Genomic DNA, 17,271 nt, shown 5'->3' on the forward strand with positions numbered 1-17,271 from the left:
CGCCATACACTTCCAATCCTAACCACTATATTCATCTTGATCTCACAACATTCGTTGGAGGTGAGGTGAAAGTGGGTTTAACGTTGTGCTTGAGAATATTTCGCTCATATGACGACGTGCATGCGTGTGTATGTGCGGCTGCTTGTACTAGCCCAGACTTAAGCTGGTTTTATAGTGCTAGCCCAGTGAGATACCACACCGCAGTGAAGCATGAATACCCCACTCAGACACATTATACTGACTCCGAGCAGACCAGTCCTTGTTGTACCCATTAATGCCGAGCGCCAGGCAGGGACCAACAAGTACCATATTTTAACGTCTTTTGGTATGACGCGGTCGGGAGGCGGTCCATTCGTTGGATATTGAAGTTAGTGGGAATTTGATCTTCGAGGGAATATTTTTAGAAAGTGAAAATTTAATATTGCAGATATGACACATGTTTCAGGAATGTGGATACATTTTCTTTCCATGATGGTGTCTTACCCATTGTCTCCTCCAAAGACATAGAGAGCTTCCTTGTAGGCAACAACTGTATGCTTGCTTCTCCTGTTCAAAGAAAAGTACACTGGAATTACCAGTAACCATGCAAATGCTTGACTTTCAAACCTCTGAATTATCCATCCCTGGCTTAAGTCACAAATAAGGTAAAAGCTTATAGACAATTTTAGAAAGTATTGTTCATGCTGCTACAAGCTGCCACCCATTAATAAATTAACTTGACTAGTGCTGTTTATGAGACAACAAATGTGTTGGCAATTTAGCCTTAGTGTGTCCAATTCAACCCAACTGAAATGGTCACTGATCATGCGGATTGAATGATGAATCACTCGGCATTATGAAGCTTTTGCTGTTTGTAGATTTGAACTGTCTTATCTTGCATGTTGGACGCAGTTTTTTTAATAAAGTTCAAACTGCTACCCACTAATCCTGTGAAGCATTCAGTTATATTAAGAACTTTGGGTCAAACTAATTAGGTTAATTTGTACATTAAAATGTTAAAAGAAAATTAGAAATAATCAAAATAAGCTGAAACAGACACGTCTCAAGCTATAAAAATATTATTCATATCACTCAAGGTTGCATACGGTATTTTGGGACCAGTATTTCCTGATCAAACGAAGGCAATCACTGAAAATATGCACAGAACTGTTCTAGTATCGGTCTGCTAACTTACCTGGCACCAACAAATTCATCACACTCTGGCATTTGTTTCCATCTGTGAACAGTTTCAAATGGTCCAAAATCTAGTGTCAGGCACTCTGTACTTTCAGGCCAGTTATGATCGAATTCCATTCCTGGTGGCCTGGCTATTGCCATTTTGATTCAGTTTTTGGCTTGACAGATCTGTACCAAATGACAGAAACAGATTTACTTGACTCAAACTTTCTCCACCAGACAAGTGATTTCCGAGCACCTGTCACTCGGAATGAATACGTTCCCTAATTTTGATTGGGTAAAAATCATTATTTGTAAACAACTATCTGTACAACTGTTTCTATATATATTAATTCAGTCTAAATGTTTTCCAGCTAAAAATATTTTTTCTATATAGTGAAATCATGCATAGCACTGATATCATATGTCAACCAAAGATTTAATCGTAATTATCGTCAGCCATAATAATATTAAATGTTTTAGAACGCCTATTCAACATATGTTTTGAAGATAATCTACTCAAACATAACCCGGAAGTATTAGCAGACGACCCGAAATGTTTACGATTAGACACTTAATCAGATTGTTCAAAGTCCGAGGATGTTGACATAGCTAAATTACTTTTGAAAACACCGAAAGCGCCGACGATGTCAGTGTTCCTCTCAGTAACAGTTTCGATCGGCTTCCTCGTCACCATCATCTACGCTGCCATCAAGTTGACACAGAGTATTCTCCGCTTCAGGAGACACGCCGCAGCTGTCAACAAGTTTCCACAGGATGAGAAAAATCCGATATGGGGGCATCTGGGCCGTGTAATTGGACATTTTTTACTCATAATCAAGAAGTTTAATTTAATGGATTGATACACAGAAAGGTTAAATATTTAGGCTGACTAATTTATGTTTATTATCGTTTTTCATTTATTCAGTTCTGATGAAAGATTGAATCAAGTCATTCATTTCAGAGTTCGAATATGAATCATGCACTGAGGCAGAGTAATCTAGGATATCATAATCTCTAGTCAGTGAGGGTGCCAGTCAAATCGCCCCAGTTACAAAATGCCCCAGCAAATTTGGTCAAAATGCCCCGGATTTTTGTTAAAATTGCCCCAAGTTTGGTCATATTGCCCCAGTCAAATTAGCTAAGATACATGGCGTTCACTGACATGTCAGTGAACGCTATGTATCTTAGCTATAGTCAAATGCCCCAATGTATTTTAAAGGCCTTAGATGCATAGTTTTTGTCAACTTCGATATCATATTCCTCATATAATATTATTTAGTAATATTTCTGATAAATGTTCCAGAATTGCTAATGAATAACTCTGTCATTGCGGAGGTGCCAGTCCTTAAACACCTAGGAATAACATTTTCAACGAGACGGCCTCTGTCATAGTCATATAGAAACCATTTCAAAGAAAGTTGGCCCCATGATAAACTGTCTGAGAAGTTTTAAGTGTCACCTCAATAGAAAGACTCTGGAAACTATGTACAAATCATTTATACTGCCTATTTTTTATTATGCCAGCCATATTCTTCATATAATAATAGATAGTACTATCTGATAAATGTTTCATTAGTAAACTAATAAGAGCAAACGTAATATTCCTGTGTAGACAACACTGTAATACCAATGACTAGTATTTGCATGTTATTAATGTTTTTTTATAAAGAATTACAACAATAAAATAAAATGTTTGTATAATATGTTTATTGGCCTTAAATGCATAGATTTTGTCAACTGGGACATTATAATCCTCATATATTTTAGCTGGGACGTTTGACTGGCACCTGTCTGTGATGGTATATACAGTGTTTAAAATCAGGTCTAGAATTTAGTCAGTGGGCACTTCAATATGGGTGATACAGTACGTACCTACAGAATGGTCTTGAAGTCGGTCAGTTAGCACCTTAATTATATATATCAGCACATTGCCCAACTGCAGTATTTATTTGATGATACACTTGAAGTGTTTTATCCTAAAGCCTTGTTTCCAGTTCCCTGGACCTAATGAGGAGGGCTTGAAGTTCCAGCGGGCAAATGACGACAGAGTTCCCATTTTGTTCGTTGGCATGGATTGGTCCGTTTCTTTCCATGCTAGTCGTCAATCATCCGGATACGGTGAAATCCATCTTGAAAACATCAGGTTGGTTATTTCCTTCTATGTACCAAGTCAAGGTTTATATTTTGAGACATAGTATTTTGAGCAACACACACCATCGAACCATCGAACACACACCTACATCTGCCAAACAAGAACTCATCTGACTGAGGCAAGGGGGTGGGGTAACTGACTTTGAAAGTTCATTTTCCATGTGTACTTTTATATATAGTCATGTAACTCCAGAAGGTTTCTGAAGAGCTGGATTTCACTTTGCAGAGTTGTGTCCCTTAGTCATGACAGGCTGTGCTATTGTAGGATAGAATAAGAGATCTATGTTTTAACTAGATTTGCAGTCAGACCGAGCTTGTGAAGGACAATACACAAAATCAACATCATTATGTCATCTTACAGTGACATAACCAGCAGATATCGAACCTACATTAGATCATGATTTTCCGATTAAACTCTTCATATTCAAACTCATCAATTTGGCAGGTTCAAATGCTGATTTTTGCAATATTCATTGCAAGTATCACAATGCTTAGACATCCCATCTATATATACCAGTAATCAGCAGCAATGTTTTTTATACAATTATACATAATTTTAGCCCATTTAAGCAAATAAAATCTATATATGTACAATGTTTTCCATCGCTTATTTAGATTTAGCTTCAGTGTTTTTTTATACTAGTCATTTATGTTATTTCTTAACCATGTTTATCCTCCTAACAATGCTGTCGATTTATCCCAAAAAATATTGTGTTGCAATTGTGTCTGAATTTTTTATGTTAACCACAATTTTTGAAAAGTGAAAGTTCTAACTTCAGAGTCAACATCTACAAATTGGGTTTGATAAGAAGTCTCTGATAAAAGGTAGATGATCATGAACAAAGCAGATTCCTGACTTTGTCTTGCATAAATATTTCAGAGCCAAAAGCTGCACAGATCTACAACCTGATTCGTCCATGGGTTGGCGACGGTTTGCTGCTGAGCAAGGGAAACAAGTGGGCAAGAAATAGACGCATGTTGACGCCAGCCTTCCACTTTGACGTCCTCAGACCTTACATCACTGTCAAAAACAGAGCTGTAGACATCCTTCTGGTACTAAACTTGTTTTCTTGTTTACTACTGCGCTCTGCAAAACACCAGCTGTATGGCAGCGGGTGTAAATATTCAATAAAGGGCAGACAATCCTGTGAGGATTCTGTTTGCGTCCAATGATTTGAATGAAGATGACTTTCAATCAACCAAGTCACAACGACTAATCTCTCTGTTAAATGCCATCGTATGTTTCTCTGGGATCAACTTATTTCCCACAGTCCCACATGGATGGCAACATGGAACAAGGAGTTGGTGAGTGAGTGAGTGAGTGAGGTTTTATGCAGCCTTTAGCAATATTCCAGCAATATCATGGAAGGAGACACTAGGAGTGGGTTTCACATGTTGTACCCATATGGGGAATCAAACCCAGGTTTCTAGCATGACAAGCAAACACTTTAACCACTAGGCTACTTTTGCTTCAGCAACACAAGTTCATTGCAACATAACTCACTCACTGTCCATTGAAGATTCTGGGCATTCTCATTTTGGAAGAATATGATCTGGATCAGTGATTTAAGATTTTCGTACATTGTTTTTAAACACTTTTACACTTGTCACAGTGAACACTAACAGAGCCATCATCTGTTGTACAGAGTAAGATGGGCAGGTTCTCGCAGCAGGACAAGTATTTTGAAGTATTCACAGAGGTCAGTCTGTTCACGCTGGATGTCATCTTGAAATGTGCCTTCTCTTATGACACAGACTGCCAGAACATCGGGTGAGTGTCTTGGATGTTTAGAACATCGGATGAGTGTCTTGGATGTTTAGAACATCGGGTGAGTGTCTTGGATGTTTAGAACATCGGATGAGTGTCTTGGAGGTTTAGAACATCGGGTGAGTGTCTTGGATGTTTAGAACATCCGGTTAGGGTCTTGGATGTTTAGAACATCGGGTGAGTGTCTTGGATGTTTAGAACATCGGGTGAGTGTCTTGGATGTTTAGAACATTGGGTGAGAGTCTTCGATGTTTAGAACATCGGATGAGAGTCTTGGATGTTTAGAACATCGGATGGTTGTCTTGGATGTTTAGAACATCGGATCAGAGTCTTGGATGTTTACAACATCGGGTGAGTGTCTTGGATGTTTAGAACATCGGGTGAGTGTCTTGGCTGTTTACAACATCGGGTGAGAGTCTTGGCTGTTTACAACATCGGGTGAGTGTCTTGGCTGTTTACAACATCGGGTGAGAGTCTTGGCTGTTTACAACATCGGGTGAGAGTCTTGGCTGTTTACAACATCGGGTGAGAGTCTTTGATGTACAGATGTAATTTTTAGTAATAATAATTCATTTATATAGCGCCTAGTATCCATCTGACTAGTTGCTCACTGGACACTGTAATCAGAATCTGATTATTATTACCGCGTTTAAATAGTGTCAACTTTTGACAGTTACACAATTTTTTACCTTATCCTCATTTTGAAGTTTGTTGAAAAATGAACAGGTCCTTATAACCCAGTCAAATCACCATAAATCCCTTAAACTTCAAGATTGGAATATATTCTACTATGATATTGTGTTGGGAGGTTCAACATCTGTATTATGTACCCATGGTATAGAGTCAGTACTCAGACTACTATCCATGTACTTCAACTTTCAACATGTTTGATCAAAAGTATAGTGTCTAGTATTAAAATATCTACTAAAATAATTATGATACTTATTTCCCAGAAATAGTTGTAATGCTTGATTTTCCACTTCAGAACAAATCATCCCTATGTGAATGCAGTTAACACACTCTCTCACCTGGCCACAGACAGATTCTTGTGAGTGACATTTTCCTGTGTACCTTATGTATGTTCATTGTGTAAAGAACACGAGGTGTGAGACATTATATTTTCATCTTTTGTATTCAACAAAGTGTGTGCATTGTTGTACATTAACAGTCAACAGTTTGGTGAAACTGATTATCATGCATTGCAGCGAGGGTGTGAGTTTAATGTTACTTTGAAAAGTTATGATAAGTGATGACAAGACAAGTACTATAATCAGGGGAAAATGTTATAAGAGGAGCAAATACAAGTTGCTTTTTACACAATTATGTTTTTATTAGAAGAGGCTTATTTAAGAGGCAATGTGATTGAGTGAATTTAGTTTTACGCAAATGGGATACGATGACATGTGTCAACCAAGTCAGCGAGCCTGACCACCCGATCCTGTTAGATGTCTCTTAGGACAAGCATGGGTTTCAGAAGACCAATTCTAACCCATTGTTGGAACTAACTGAAGTCATGAACAAACAAAATGAGATTGGACTTCTTTAATCCAATCCATGCATATGTATGTGTTTCAGCAAGTCGTGTGTAAATTAACTTCTGGACTGTTTCAGCAAGCCGTGTGTAGATTGTCTTCTGGACTGTTTCAGCAAGCCATGTGTAGATTGTCTTCTGGTGGTGTTTCAGCAAGCCATGTGTAGATTGTCTTCTGGTGGTGTTTCAGCAAGCCATGTGTAGATTGTCTTCTGGTGGTGTTTCAGCAAGCCATGTGTAGATTGTCTTCTGGTGGTGTTTCAGCAAGCCATGTGTAGATTGTCTTCTGGTGGTGTGTTGTCTTCTGGTGGTGTTTCAGCAAGCCCGTGTAGATTGTCTTCTGGTGGTGTTTCAGCAAGCCGTGTGTAGATTGTCTTCTGGTGGTGTTTCAGCAAGCCGTGTAGATTGTCTTTGGTGTGTTTCTGGTGGTGGTGTTTCAGCAAGCGTGTGTAGATTGTCTTCTGGTGGTGTTTCAGCAAGCCATGTGTAGATTGTCTTCTGGTGGTGTTTCAGCAAGCCGTGTGTAGATTGTCTTCTGGTGGTGTTTCAGCAAGCCGTGTGTAGATTGTCTTCTGGTGGTGTTTCAGCAAGCCGTGTGTAGATTGTCTTCTGGTGGTGTTTCAGCAAGCCGTGTGTAGATTGTCTTCTGGTGGTGTTTCAGCAAGCCATGTGTAGATTGTCTTCTGGTGGTGTTTCAGCAAGCCGTGGCTGCACAACAAGTGGGTTTACATGCTGACACCGAGCGGACGCCAGTTCCGGAAGTGTTGTGATCTGGTCCACACTGTGGCAGAGGACATTATAGAGAACAGAAGAAGAGCTTTGGTACTTCACATTTGTCTGCTTGATTTACAGCACAGCCTTTCATTATTATACTCGGAAAGTATATGTCAATGTATTTGAATATTTTTATGTCAATGGCATCATGTTGAAGTGGTTTAACAGTGAAGCCATTGAAAAACAAGCTTCAGTTGGAACTACATTTACCGACTGACTACTAACTCATCTTGTTACATAACATATTACGGTGCGGGAAAACTTGCAATGTGTAGGTATCTTTAGAAACAGATAGGAAAACAAGAATACTTTCTTCTACATTAGATGTTGAGTATCTGGCATCCCTTGGCTAGATGCATGTCTTGACTAGATACATGCCTAGACTAGGCACATGTCTAGATTAGAAACATGCTTTGACTAGACACATGCCTAGACTAGATACATGCCTTGAGTCATACATGCCCTTACTAGATACATGCCTTGATTAGATACATGCCCTGACTAGATACATGCCTAGACTAGATACATGCCTACACAAGATACATGCCCTGACTAGATACATGCCTACACTAGATACATGCCTAGACTAGATACATGCCTTGACTAGATACATGCCTTGATTAGATACATGCCTAGACTAGATACATGCCTAGACTAGATACATGCCTTGATTAGATACATGTCTAGACTAGACACATGCCAAGAATAGATACATGTCTAGACTAGGTACATGCCTAGAATAAATACATGCCTAGACTAGATACATGCCTTGACTAGATACATGCCTTGACTAGACACATGCCTAGACTAGATACATGCCCTGACTAGATACATGCCTACACTAGATACATGCCTAGACTAGATACATGCCTACACTAGATACATGCCTAGACTAGATACATGCCTTGACTAGATACATGCCTAGACTAGACACATGTCTAGACTAGATACATGCCTAGAATAAATACATGCCTAGACTAGATACATGCCTTGACTAGATACATGCCTAGACTAGACACATGCCTAGACTAGATACATGCCTTGATTAGATACATGCCTAGACTAGATACATGCCTTTATTAGACACATTCCTTGACTAGATACATGCCTAGACTAGATACATCCCCTGACTAGATACATACCTTGACTAGATACATGCCTAGACTAAATACATACCTTGACTAGATACATGCCCTAAGTAGATACACACCTAGACTAGATACATACCTAGACTAGATACATGCCTTAACTAGATACATGCCTTGACTAGATACATGCCTTGACTAGATACATGCCTTGAGTAGATACATGCCCTAACTAGATACATCCTTGTCAGCTGTCCCACTCAGTGGAGCAGGATCTGGTTAAGAGACGGCGCTGTATGGACTTCCTGGACATCCTGCTGACCGCCAGAGACGATGATGGGGAGGGGCTGACCCCGCAGGAGATCCGAGATGAGACAGACACATTCCTGTTTGAAGGTGACAGCTTGGCAATATGATACCTGTCCTGATTAAGGGAACAACCACAAAAACAATGACATGTAGATATGGCAATATGATACCTGTCTTGATTAAGGGAACAACCACAAAAACAATGACATGTAGATATGGCAATATGATACCTGTCTTGATTAAGGGAACAACCACAAAAACAATGACATGTAGAATTATAGAGTATCTGTACTGAGCAAATGAATGGCATTAATTCCAAGCTTCAGGAGAGGGACATCCATTCACATGGGACAGATAAATATATTTCCTACTTAGAAGAAGGTTGCTGAGAAAAAAGTGTGAAATGTCAACCCTACAGAGAAACTTCACTTAAAGGTCACATGCAATGTAAAACACAACTTTGCAGATTCTGATACCTTTCGGTATGGACTTACCGAAACAAAGCGTCAAAAATGCAAATTCAACTTATAAAGTTGAAAAATAACGCGATGAAAAAAAACGCGCGAAATAGGAGTTCAAACGTTTCACTAATTCAACAGCTGGCTGCGCTCATAGCACGTGCGCGGTGAAATAGGTTCGCGCAACTTGGAAGCGGGCTGTCTGGTGAATACTCTGTGAAGGCTTTGGTGTGAGCTAGTTTCCTAATGTTTTGTTGATATCTCACAGGCGCGAGCTTTTTGTATGTTATGACAGTAAATAAACTGTTTATATAATTTCATTTGTCTATTTCACCACACGTTCTTCTTACCGAGTCACTTTCTCAGTTCGATACTTAAAAGCATTATTTAGAGTTGACACGATTTCTAACTGTGATATAGATATGTCGCTGTCACAGACAAAACTCAATGTCTTGTTTTATTGACACCAGTGTGTCTGCCTGCCTGTCTGCTAATGACAATATTCAATACACAACTGCGATCACTGACCACATGCAATTTGAACTTAACACCAATCAGGCTATACACCATAAACAAAATGCATTGATTTATGGCCCGAGTTCGGTCTCTGTCACATTATGTAATTACACAGACAGGCAGGTGTGATACTTGAACACATGACATGTTATGATGTCTGTTGATTGCAAAATGTTATACACAAAAATGAGCATGTATTTACAAAACCCAACTTTCTATATATACACACAATGACCCGTGAAGGCGGCATCTGCTAATGAACCAGCCGTTACACTTGAGTGCACACCCACCCGCTCTGACTGGGTTCGGTATCCCGGCTGCTTCGTTTCGAGGGAGGTAAACCCAAATACAAAATATTGCACTTTTGATTTGCGATTATACGCTTATAATATTGTTTATTTGTTTTTTCATAATCAGCAATGCATATTATATGTCATGAAGAAGTGATAATTGTGTTTTAATTATGTTTGATTTTTTGGTTGCATGTGACCTTTAAGCAGGCCTACCAAACAAAACTTTCCCACTGTGCAGAAAAAACGCGGAAAAGTCCTTATTAATCGTGGAAATAGCAACATAAACATACTACCTTGCTACTGAAACAGTAAAAACGGCAACTTTAAATCGCTAAAACTAGGAGCCTGCAACTTCGATTTTGCACATGCGCACATGGAAGAGGAAGTCTCAACCGCATGATGACATTTTCCAGCTTGGACAAAAGTTACATTCCCTTTTTGAAGTATTTCTGTTGTGTTGTGTGGCATTTATCATCATCATACTTGTGTGCACACAATGTTGTTTTAATGACGTCATGTAATCAGTCTGTGTCATCCTCAACAATGGATGACGTCATATCACATTTCTGTCAACAATTGATTTGGTCCCTCGACAACAATCTCTTGAAGCTGAGGATGATTATGACCTTGGTGTACTGTTGATCACTTGCATATCATCGGTTTCACAATGCATAAGACATCTAGTCTTCGTCAGTAACAACATAATGAATATTTGTTTGAGGCATTGTGGTATTTAAACTGCTCTTTGCTGGATCAGTGTGTAAGTAACTTCCAATCATTGTACATGCTGTATATTCTCAGGTCACGACACCACCGCTAGCGCCCTCTCCTGGACTCTGTACTCACTTGCGGAACACCAGAAGTGCCAGGAAGCTGTATACAGAGAGGTCGATGACCTCATGTCCCGCAAGCAGAACACCGATATTGAGATGTACGTGGTGATTTTTATGGGGACTGAATATAATTTCAGCCTTACCTGAAAAACTAGACATTTTTCTAAATTACTGTTTGAGCCTAAATATATTATGCTTTCAAACCATCTTGCAACAATAGATTTTTTGTGGCAGAACATTTTCTTTTCTTTCAACAATCAGAGATATAGTTATATTTTTCTTGAATTTCATCTGACAGTTCCACAATTTGGTGAAATCCCTTCACCACCCATCCCCCAACGTCACAATGGTTGGTCCCTTACCAGACAGTTACTTCCCTTTTTGTTTGATGTAATTTGTCGTACTTTTGACATACTGATTTAAAATCTGTGGTATTTCCCAACGCTTCAGAATCACAGTGGACTGAATTTCTCTCTTTCCGGTGTTTACTAGGAGGCAGGTTGTCTGTGCAACATGTCTGTGTTGTGTTCTAGGGAGGATCTTCCACACCTGCCCTACCTCACCATGTGTCTGAAGGAGAGTCTCCGACTTCACACGCCAGTGCCCTTCATACAAAGGGAGATAACCCAGCACCTACTTGTGGATGGCCAGGAAGTTCCCAAGGGGACTATAGTCAGTGTGGTTATCTACAACTTGCACCACAACCCCATCATCTGGCCCAACTCGTTGGTGTGTATGTTTAGTTAGAGTCATGATATAGAGATTATTGATAGCGATGGTGGTATGTACAGCTTGCGAACTTCCACATGGGAGCTATGGGAATAAAGCGATGGTGGTATGTACAGCTTGCGAACTTCCACATGGGAGCTATGGGAATAAAGCGATGGTGGTATGTACAGCTTGCGAACTTCCACGTGGGAGCTATGGGAATAAAGCGATGGTGGTATGTACAGCTTGCGAACTTCCACGTGGGAGCTATGGGAATAAAGCGATGGTGGTATGTACAGCTTGCGAACTTGCACGTGGGAGCTATGGGAATATAGCGATGATGGTATGTACAACTTGCGAACTTCCACGTGGGAGCTATGGAAATATAGCGATGGTGGTATGTACAGTTTGCGAACTTCCACGTGGGAGCTATGGGAATAAAGCGATGGTGGTATGTACAGCTTGCGAACTTCCACGTGGGAGCTATGGGAATATAGCGATGGTGGTATGTACAGCTTAAGAACTTCCACGTGGGAGCTATGGGAATAAAGCGATGGTGGTATGTACAGCTTGCGAACTTCCACGTGGGAGCTATGGGAATATAGCGATGGTGGTATGTACAACTTGCGAACTTCCACGTGGGAGCTATGGAAATATAGCGATGGTGGTATGTACAGTTTGCGAACTTCCACGTGGGAGCTATGGGAATAAAGCGATGGTGGTATGTACAGCTTTGCGAACTTCACGCGTGGGAGCTATGGGAATATAGCGATGGTGGTATGTACAGCTTGCGAACTTGCACGTGAGAGCTATGGGAATATAGCGATAGTGGTATGTACAGCTTGCGAACTTCCACGTGGGAGCTATGGGAATAAAGCGATGGTGGTATGTACAGCTTGCGAACTTGCACGTGGGAGCTATGGGAATATAGCGATGGTGGTATGTACAGCTTGCGAACTTCCACGTGGGAGCTATGGGAATAAAGCGATGGTGGTATGTACAGCTTGCGAACTTCCACGTGGGAGCTATGGGAATATAGCGATGGTGGTATGTACAGCTTGCGAACTTCCACGTGGGAGCTATGGGAATAAAGCGATGGTGGTATGTGCAGCTTGCGAACTTCCACCTGGGAACTATGGGAATATAGCGATGGTGGTATGTACAGCTTGCGTACTTCCACGTGGGAGCTATGGGAATAAAGCGATGGTGGTATGTACAGCTTGCTAACTTCCACGTGGGAGCTATGGGAATAAAGCGATGGTGGTATGTACAGCTTGCGAACTTCCACGTGGGAGCTATGGGAATAAAGCGATGGTGGTATGTACAGCTTGCAAACTTCCCGATGGGAGCTATGGGAATATAGCGATGGTGGTGTGTACAGCTTGCGAACTTCCACGTGGGAGCTATGGGAATATAGCGATGGTGGTATGTACAGCTTGCGAACTTCCACGTGGGAGCTATGGGAATGAAGCGATGGTGGTATGTACAGCTTGCGAACTTCCACGTGGGAGCTATGGGAATAAAACGATGGTGGTATGTACAGCTTGCGAACTTCCACGTGGGAGCTATGGGAATATAGCGATAGTGGTATGTACAGCTTGCGAACTTCCAGGTGGGAGCTATGAGAATAAAGCCCAAGGCAAAGCTAAGAACGCAGGGTTCCGCAAGCAGCCAAAGGGTGGTCACTTAGCACCGTACACAACATGGCTTCTTTGTTAGGCATTTAGAAATTGGAGCAGTAAGGACGGACAACAATAAAGAATAAACAACTTGTTTATTACAGTGATAGCGACGTTTAGGTGTAGGTTCTAACTCTGTTATCAAGGGAGTGATGCACAGAATAAAGAATATATACAAGTTTGGGAAAGTGTTTATACGGTACAATAGGAATTAGGACTGCATATATATGCCTCTCAATCTGTATTCTGTTCATCACTTGCTTGATACTTGTGTTGTACAGCAATGTACAAACAGTCTCTATTTCAACTGGAAAGGCTTAGATAGCAATGTAGCCTAGCCTCCATTTACTTCACTATGTAATAACATGCTGGAGTTACTGGCACTGAACAACTGCATCACAAGCACATGCCAGGTAGTTACTATGGTTACCAACAGAACAATGTTGAAGAATAATGGACGAAACACCCTGTGTTGTATGAAGACATGTGATATATACCATATACCAACCATAGTCCCCCTGTACGTTGTCATCAAACTGTACATTGTCTTTCTCAGGAGTTCCAGCCAGAGAGGTTTTCACCTGAAAATGTGGAAAGTCGAGACCCCTACAGCTTTGTACCTTTCTCCGCTGGACCAAGGTAGACCAGATTTTGCCAGCTAGAACAGAATGTCATTGCTTATATACTGGTATATGCTTAAAAATATGCTTCCCAACTCCACAGAAGAAGATTGTAGTATTCTTCTGTTATTCACTGGCACCAAAGATATGGTCAGTGCTAAACCGTTTGTTCTCAGTATTGTAATGGCAACAGTTTGACATTTTGTGTTTCTGCAAACTCGCAAACAAATCCAACAACAGTTAATGTACACTTATTGAGCTGTTTGTTTCAACAAGAGCAAAGTGTCCTCTGTCTGGGTTTTTTCACGAGCCTGATAAATTAATTCATTATGGCCTTAGCCATGTCAGCACCAATAATAAGGATGGTAGTCAGAAGGAACTTATGGACTGTTTACTATTTGCTAGAGAATGAAATGTGTGGCTTGTGTCCCAAGCTTGGAGCTGACATTGTTGTGTGTTTCAGGAACTGTATTGGACAGAACTTTGCCATGCACGAGCTGAAGATTGCCCTTGCTAGGGTGATACACAGGTCAGTACTGGTGCTTGATCAACGGGAAGGGGAAACCCAATCATGTACACCTCCACCCATCCACTTTCAAACTACACCCCAACCAACTCTGAAAATACATCCCCACTCACTCTCAAAATACACTTCCTATCTCCTCACCTAATATACCCCCAACCATGTGCATGTATACAACAAGGGCATATAACTCTAATTCCCATACAAAACTATTTCAGATAGATCCATTCACTGCCTATGACTGCAGTTCAAATCCAACCAAAGTCAGGCAATCTCAAAGCACTGACTTGCTTCACAACACTCTTGCCTGATAGTATAAGTATTTTACCTATCACATCACAATAGAATACAGACTAGAGTTGCCTTCCCATTAAATGCCCTATGTTTACTGTTTCTAACCATCCTGCCAGTGAGTCAAATAATTCTGTTCTGTGCCACATTTAGATTCCGCCTGGAGTTGGACAAGAACCATACGGTGAGGAAAGTGGAGGACATAGTGATGAGAGCCGAGAACGGAATCCGAATGAAAGCCATACCCAGGGTCAAGGTCACACAAGCTTAAAACCATTAACTGCTGTCACTTAGCTTTCTTCATCTTTAGATGAAGTTATTACAAGTTCTCAAACTTTCTACTTAGTGCCCGAATCCTGCCCCTCCCATTCTTAAAGGCGGGATGGATTGGTTGTCTGTGATTCTGGGGTTGGTCACCTGGCTTAAATTGCATGTCATCATTCCTGATGCCCCTCCCATTCTTAAAGGACGGAACTGTTGGTTGTTTTCCTGGGCTGGTTTTTCAGCTCCAGACTCGATCACAGTGCATAAAGATTTGGCTGAAGTATTTCTGACTATTTACCAACGATTGCCTCACTCCTGCCAAACATAATTTTTATATATCATCTAGTCTGTGTGAAGTGAAAACAATGCAGCTCACTTTATTTTTTCGGTGTGTTCTTCTTGAACTGGTAAAATGTATACTCAATAGAGGTCTATATTTTGAATGTTTTTTCAAATGAAAAAATAGTATATGTTTTGAACAAAAATTGCCATGATCTTCAATACTACAAACTTTATATTCTTATATATGATATCTTTGTTCAATTACTTAAGAATGAGAATGCTTTATGATTACATGTTTTTCTTATAACACAGGTATAGTGTATACTTGTCACATTATCACAATCATTACAGCAGTATGAACATCAAAAGTACTTCTTAGAGTTCCAAGCATGTTCCTCCATCACCCATAGAACCTGGCTGCAACAAGAGGCAGACTTCTGAGAGCTCTGACCAATCAGTGACTAGATTACACTGGCTGCAACAAGAGGCAGACTTCTGAGAGCTCTGACCAATCAGTGACTAGATTACACTGGCTGCAACAAGAGGCAGACTTCTGAGAGCTCTGACCAATCAGTGACTAGATTACACTGGCTGCAACAAGAGGCAGACTTCTGAGAGCTCTGACCAATCAGTGACTAGATTACAATGGCTGCAACAAAAGGCAGACTTCAGAGAGCTCTGACCAATCAGTGACTAGATTACACTGGCTGCAACATGAGGCAGACTTCTGAGAGCTCTGACCAATCAGTGACTAGATTACACTGACTGCAACAAGAGGCAGACTTCTGAGTGCTCTGACCAATCAGTGACTAGATTACACTGGCTGCAACAAGAGGCAGACTTCTGAGAGCTGTGACCAATCAGTGACTAGATTACACTGACTGCAACAAGAGGCAGACTTCTGAGAGCTCTGACCAATCAGTGACTAGTTTACACTGGCTGCAACAAGAGGCAGACTTCTGAGAGCTCTGACCAATCAGTGACTAGATTACACTGGCTGCAACAAGAGGCAGACTTCTGAGAGCTCTGACCAATCAGTGACTAGATTACACTGGCTGCAACAAGAGGCAGACTTCTGAGAACTGTGACCAATCAGTGACTAGATTACACTGGCTGCAGCAAGAGGCAGACTTCTGAGAACTGTGACCAATCAGTGACTAGATTACACTGGCTGCAACAAGAGGCAGACTTCTGAGAGCTGTGACCAATCAGTGACTAGATTACAATGGCTGCAACAAGAGGCAGACTTCAGAGAGCTCTGACCAATCAGTAACTAGATTACACTGGCTGCAACAAGAGGCAGACTTCTGAGAACTGTGACCAATCAGTGACTAGATTACACTGGCTGCAACAAGAGGCAGACTTCTGAGAACTGTGACCAATCAGTGACTAGATTACACTGGCTGCAACAAGAGGCAGACTTCTGAGAGCTGTGACCAATCAGTGACTAAATTACACTGGCTGCAACAAGAGGCAGACTTCAGAGAGCTCTGACCAATCAGTAACTAGATTACACTGGCTGCAACAAGAGGCAGACTTCTGAGAACTGTGACCAATCAGTGACTAGATTACACTGGCTGCAACAAGAGGCAGACTTCTGAGAACTGTGACCAATCAGTGACTAGATTACACTGGCTGCAACAAGAGGCAGACTTCCGAGAGCTCTGACCAATCAGTGACTACATTACACTGGCTGCAACAAGAGGCAGACTTCTGAGAGCTGTGACCAATCAGTGACTAGATTACAATGGCTGCAACAAGAGGTAGACTTCAGAGAGCTCTGACCAATCAGTAACTAGATTACACTGGCTGCAACAAGAGGCAGACTTCTGAGAACTGTGACCAATCAGTGACTAGATTACACTGGCTGCAACAACAAGAGGCAGACTTCTGAGAACTGTGACCAATCAGTGACTAGATTACACTGGCTGCAACAAGAGGCAGACTTCTGAGAGCTGTGACCAATCAGTGACTAAATTACACTGGCTGCAACAAGAGGCAGACTTCAGAGAGCTCTGACCAATCAGT

At 41.1% G+C, this 17,271-nt stretch overlaps 1 protein-coding gene across 1 annotated transcript; it reads left to right on the top strand.

Moving 5' to 3' along the window:
* The first annotated feature begins 1,699 nt into the window (after nucleotides 1-1,699).
* Nucleotides 1,700-15,025, top strand: LOC124266077 (cytochrome P450 4F2-like). Its single transcript, XM_046700894.1, is given in 13 exon segments — nucleotides 1,700-1,967; nucleotides 3,153-3,191; nucleotides 3,193-3,301; nucleotides 4,190-4,362; nucleotides 4,956-5,080; nucleotides 6,063-6,125; nucleotides 7,307-7,430; nucleotides 8,719-8,863; nucleotides 10,845-10,974; nucleotides 11,410-11,605; nucleotides 13,820-13,902; nucleotides 14,347-14,412; nucleotides 14,851-15,025. Coding segments are annotated over 13 exon segments (1,536 nt in total). The 5' UTR covers nucleotides 1,700-1,802; the 3' UTR covers nucleotides 14,969-15,025.
* The last annotated feature ends 2,246 nt before the right edge of the window (nucleotides 15,026-17,271 follow it).

The sequence above is a fragment of the Haliotis rubra genome, unplaced genomic scaffold (genome assembly GCF_003918875.1).
Source record: "Haliotis rubra isolate DU_JTF1 unplaced genomic scaffold, ASM391887v1 Scf123, whole genome shotgun sequence".
NCBI lineage: Eukaryota > Metazoa > Mollusca > Gastropoda > Lepetellida > Haliotidae > Haliotis > Haliotis rubra.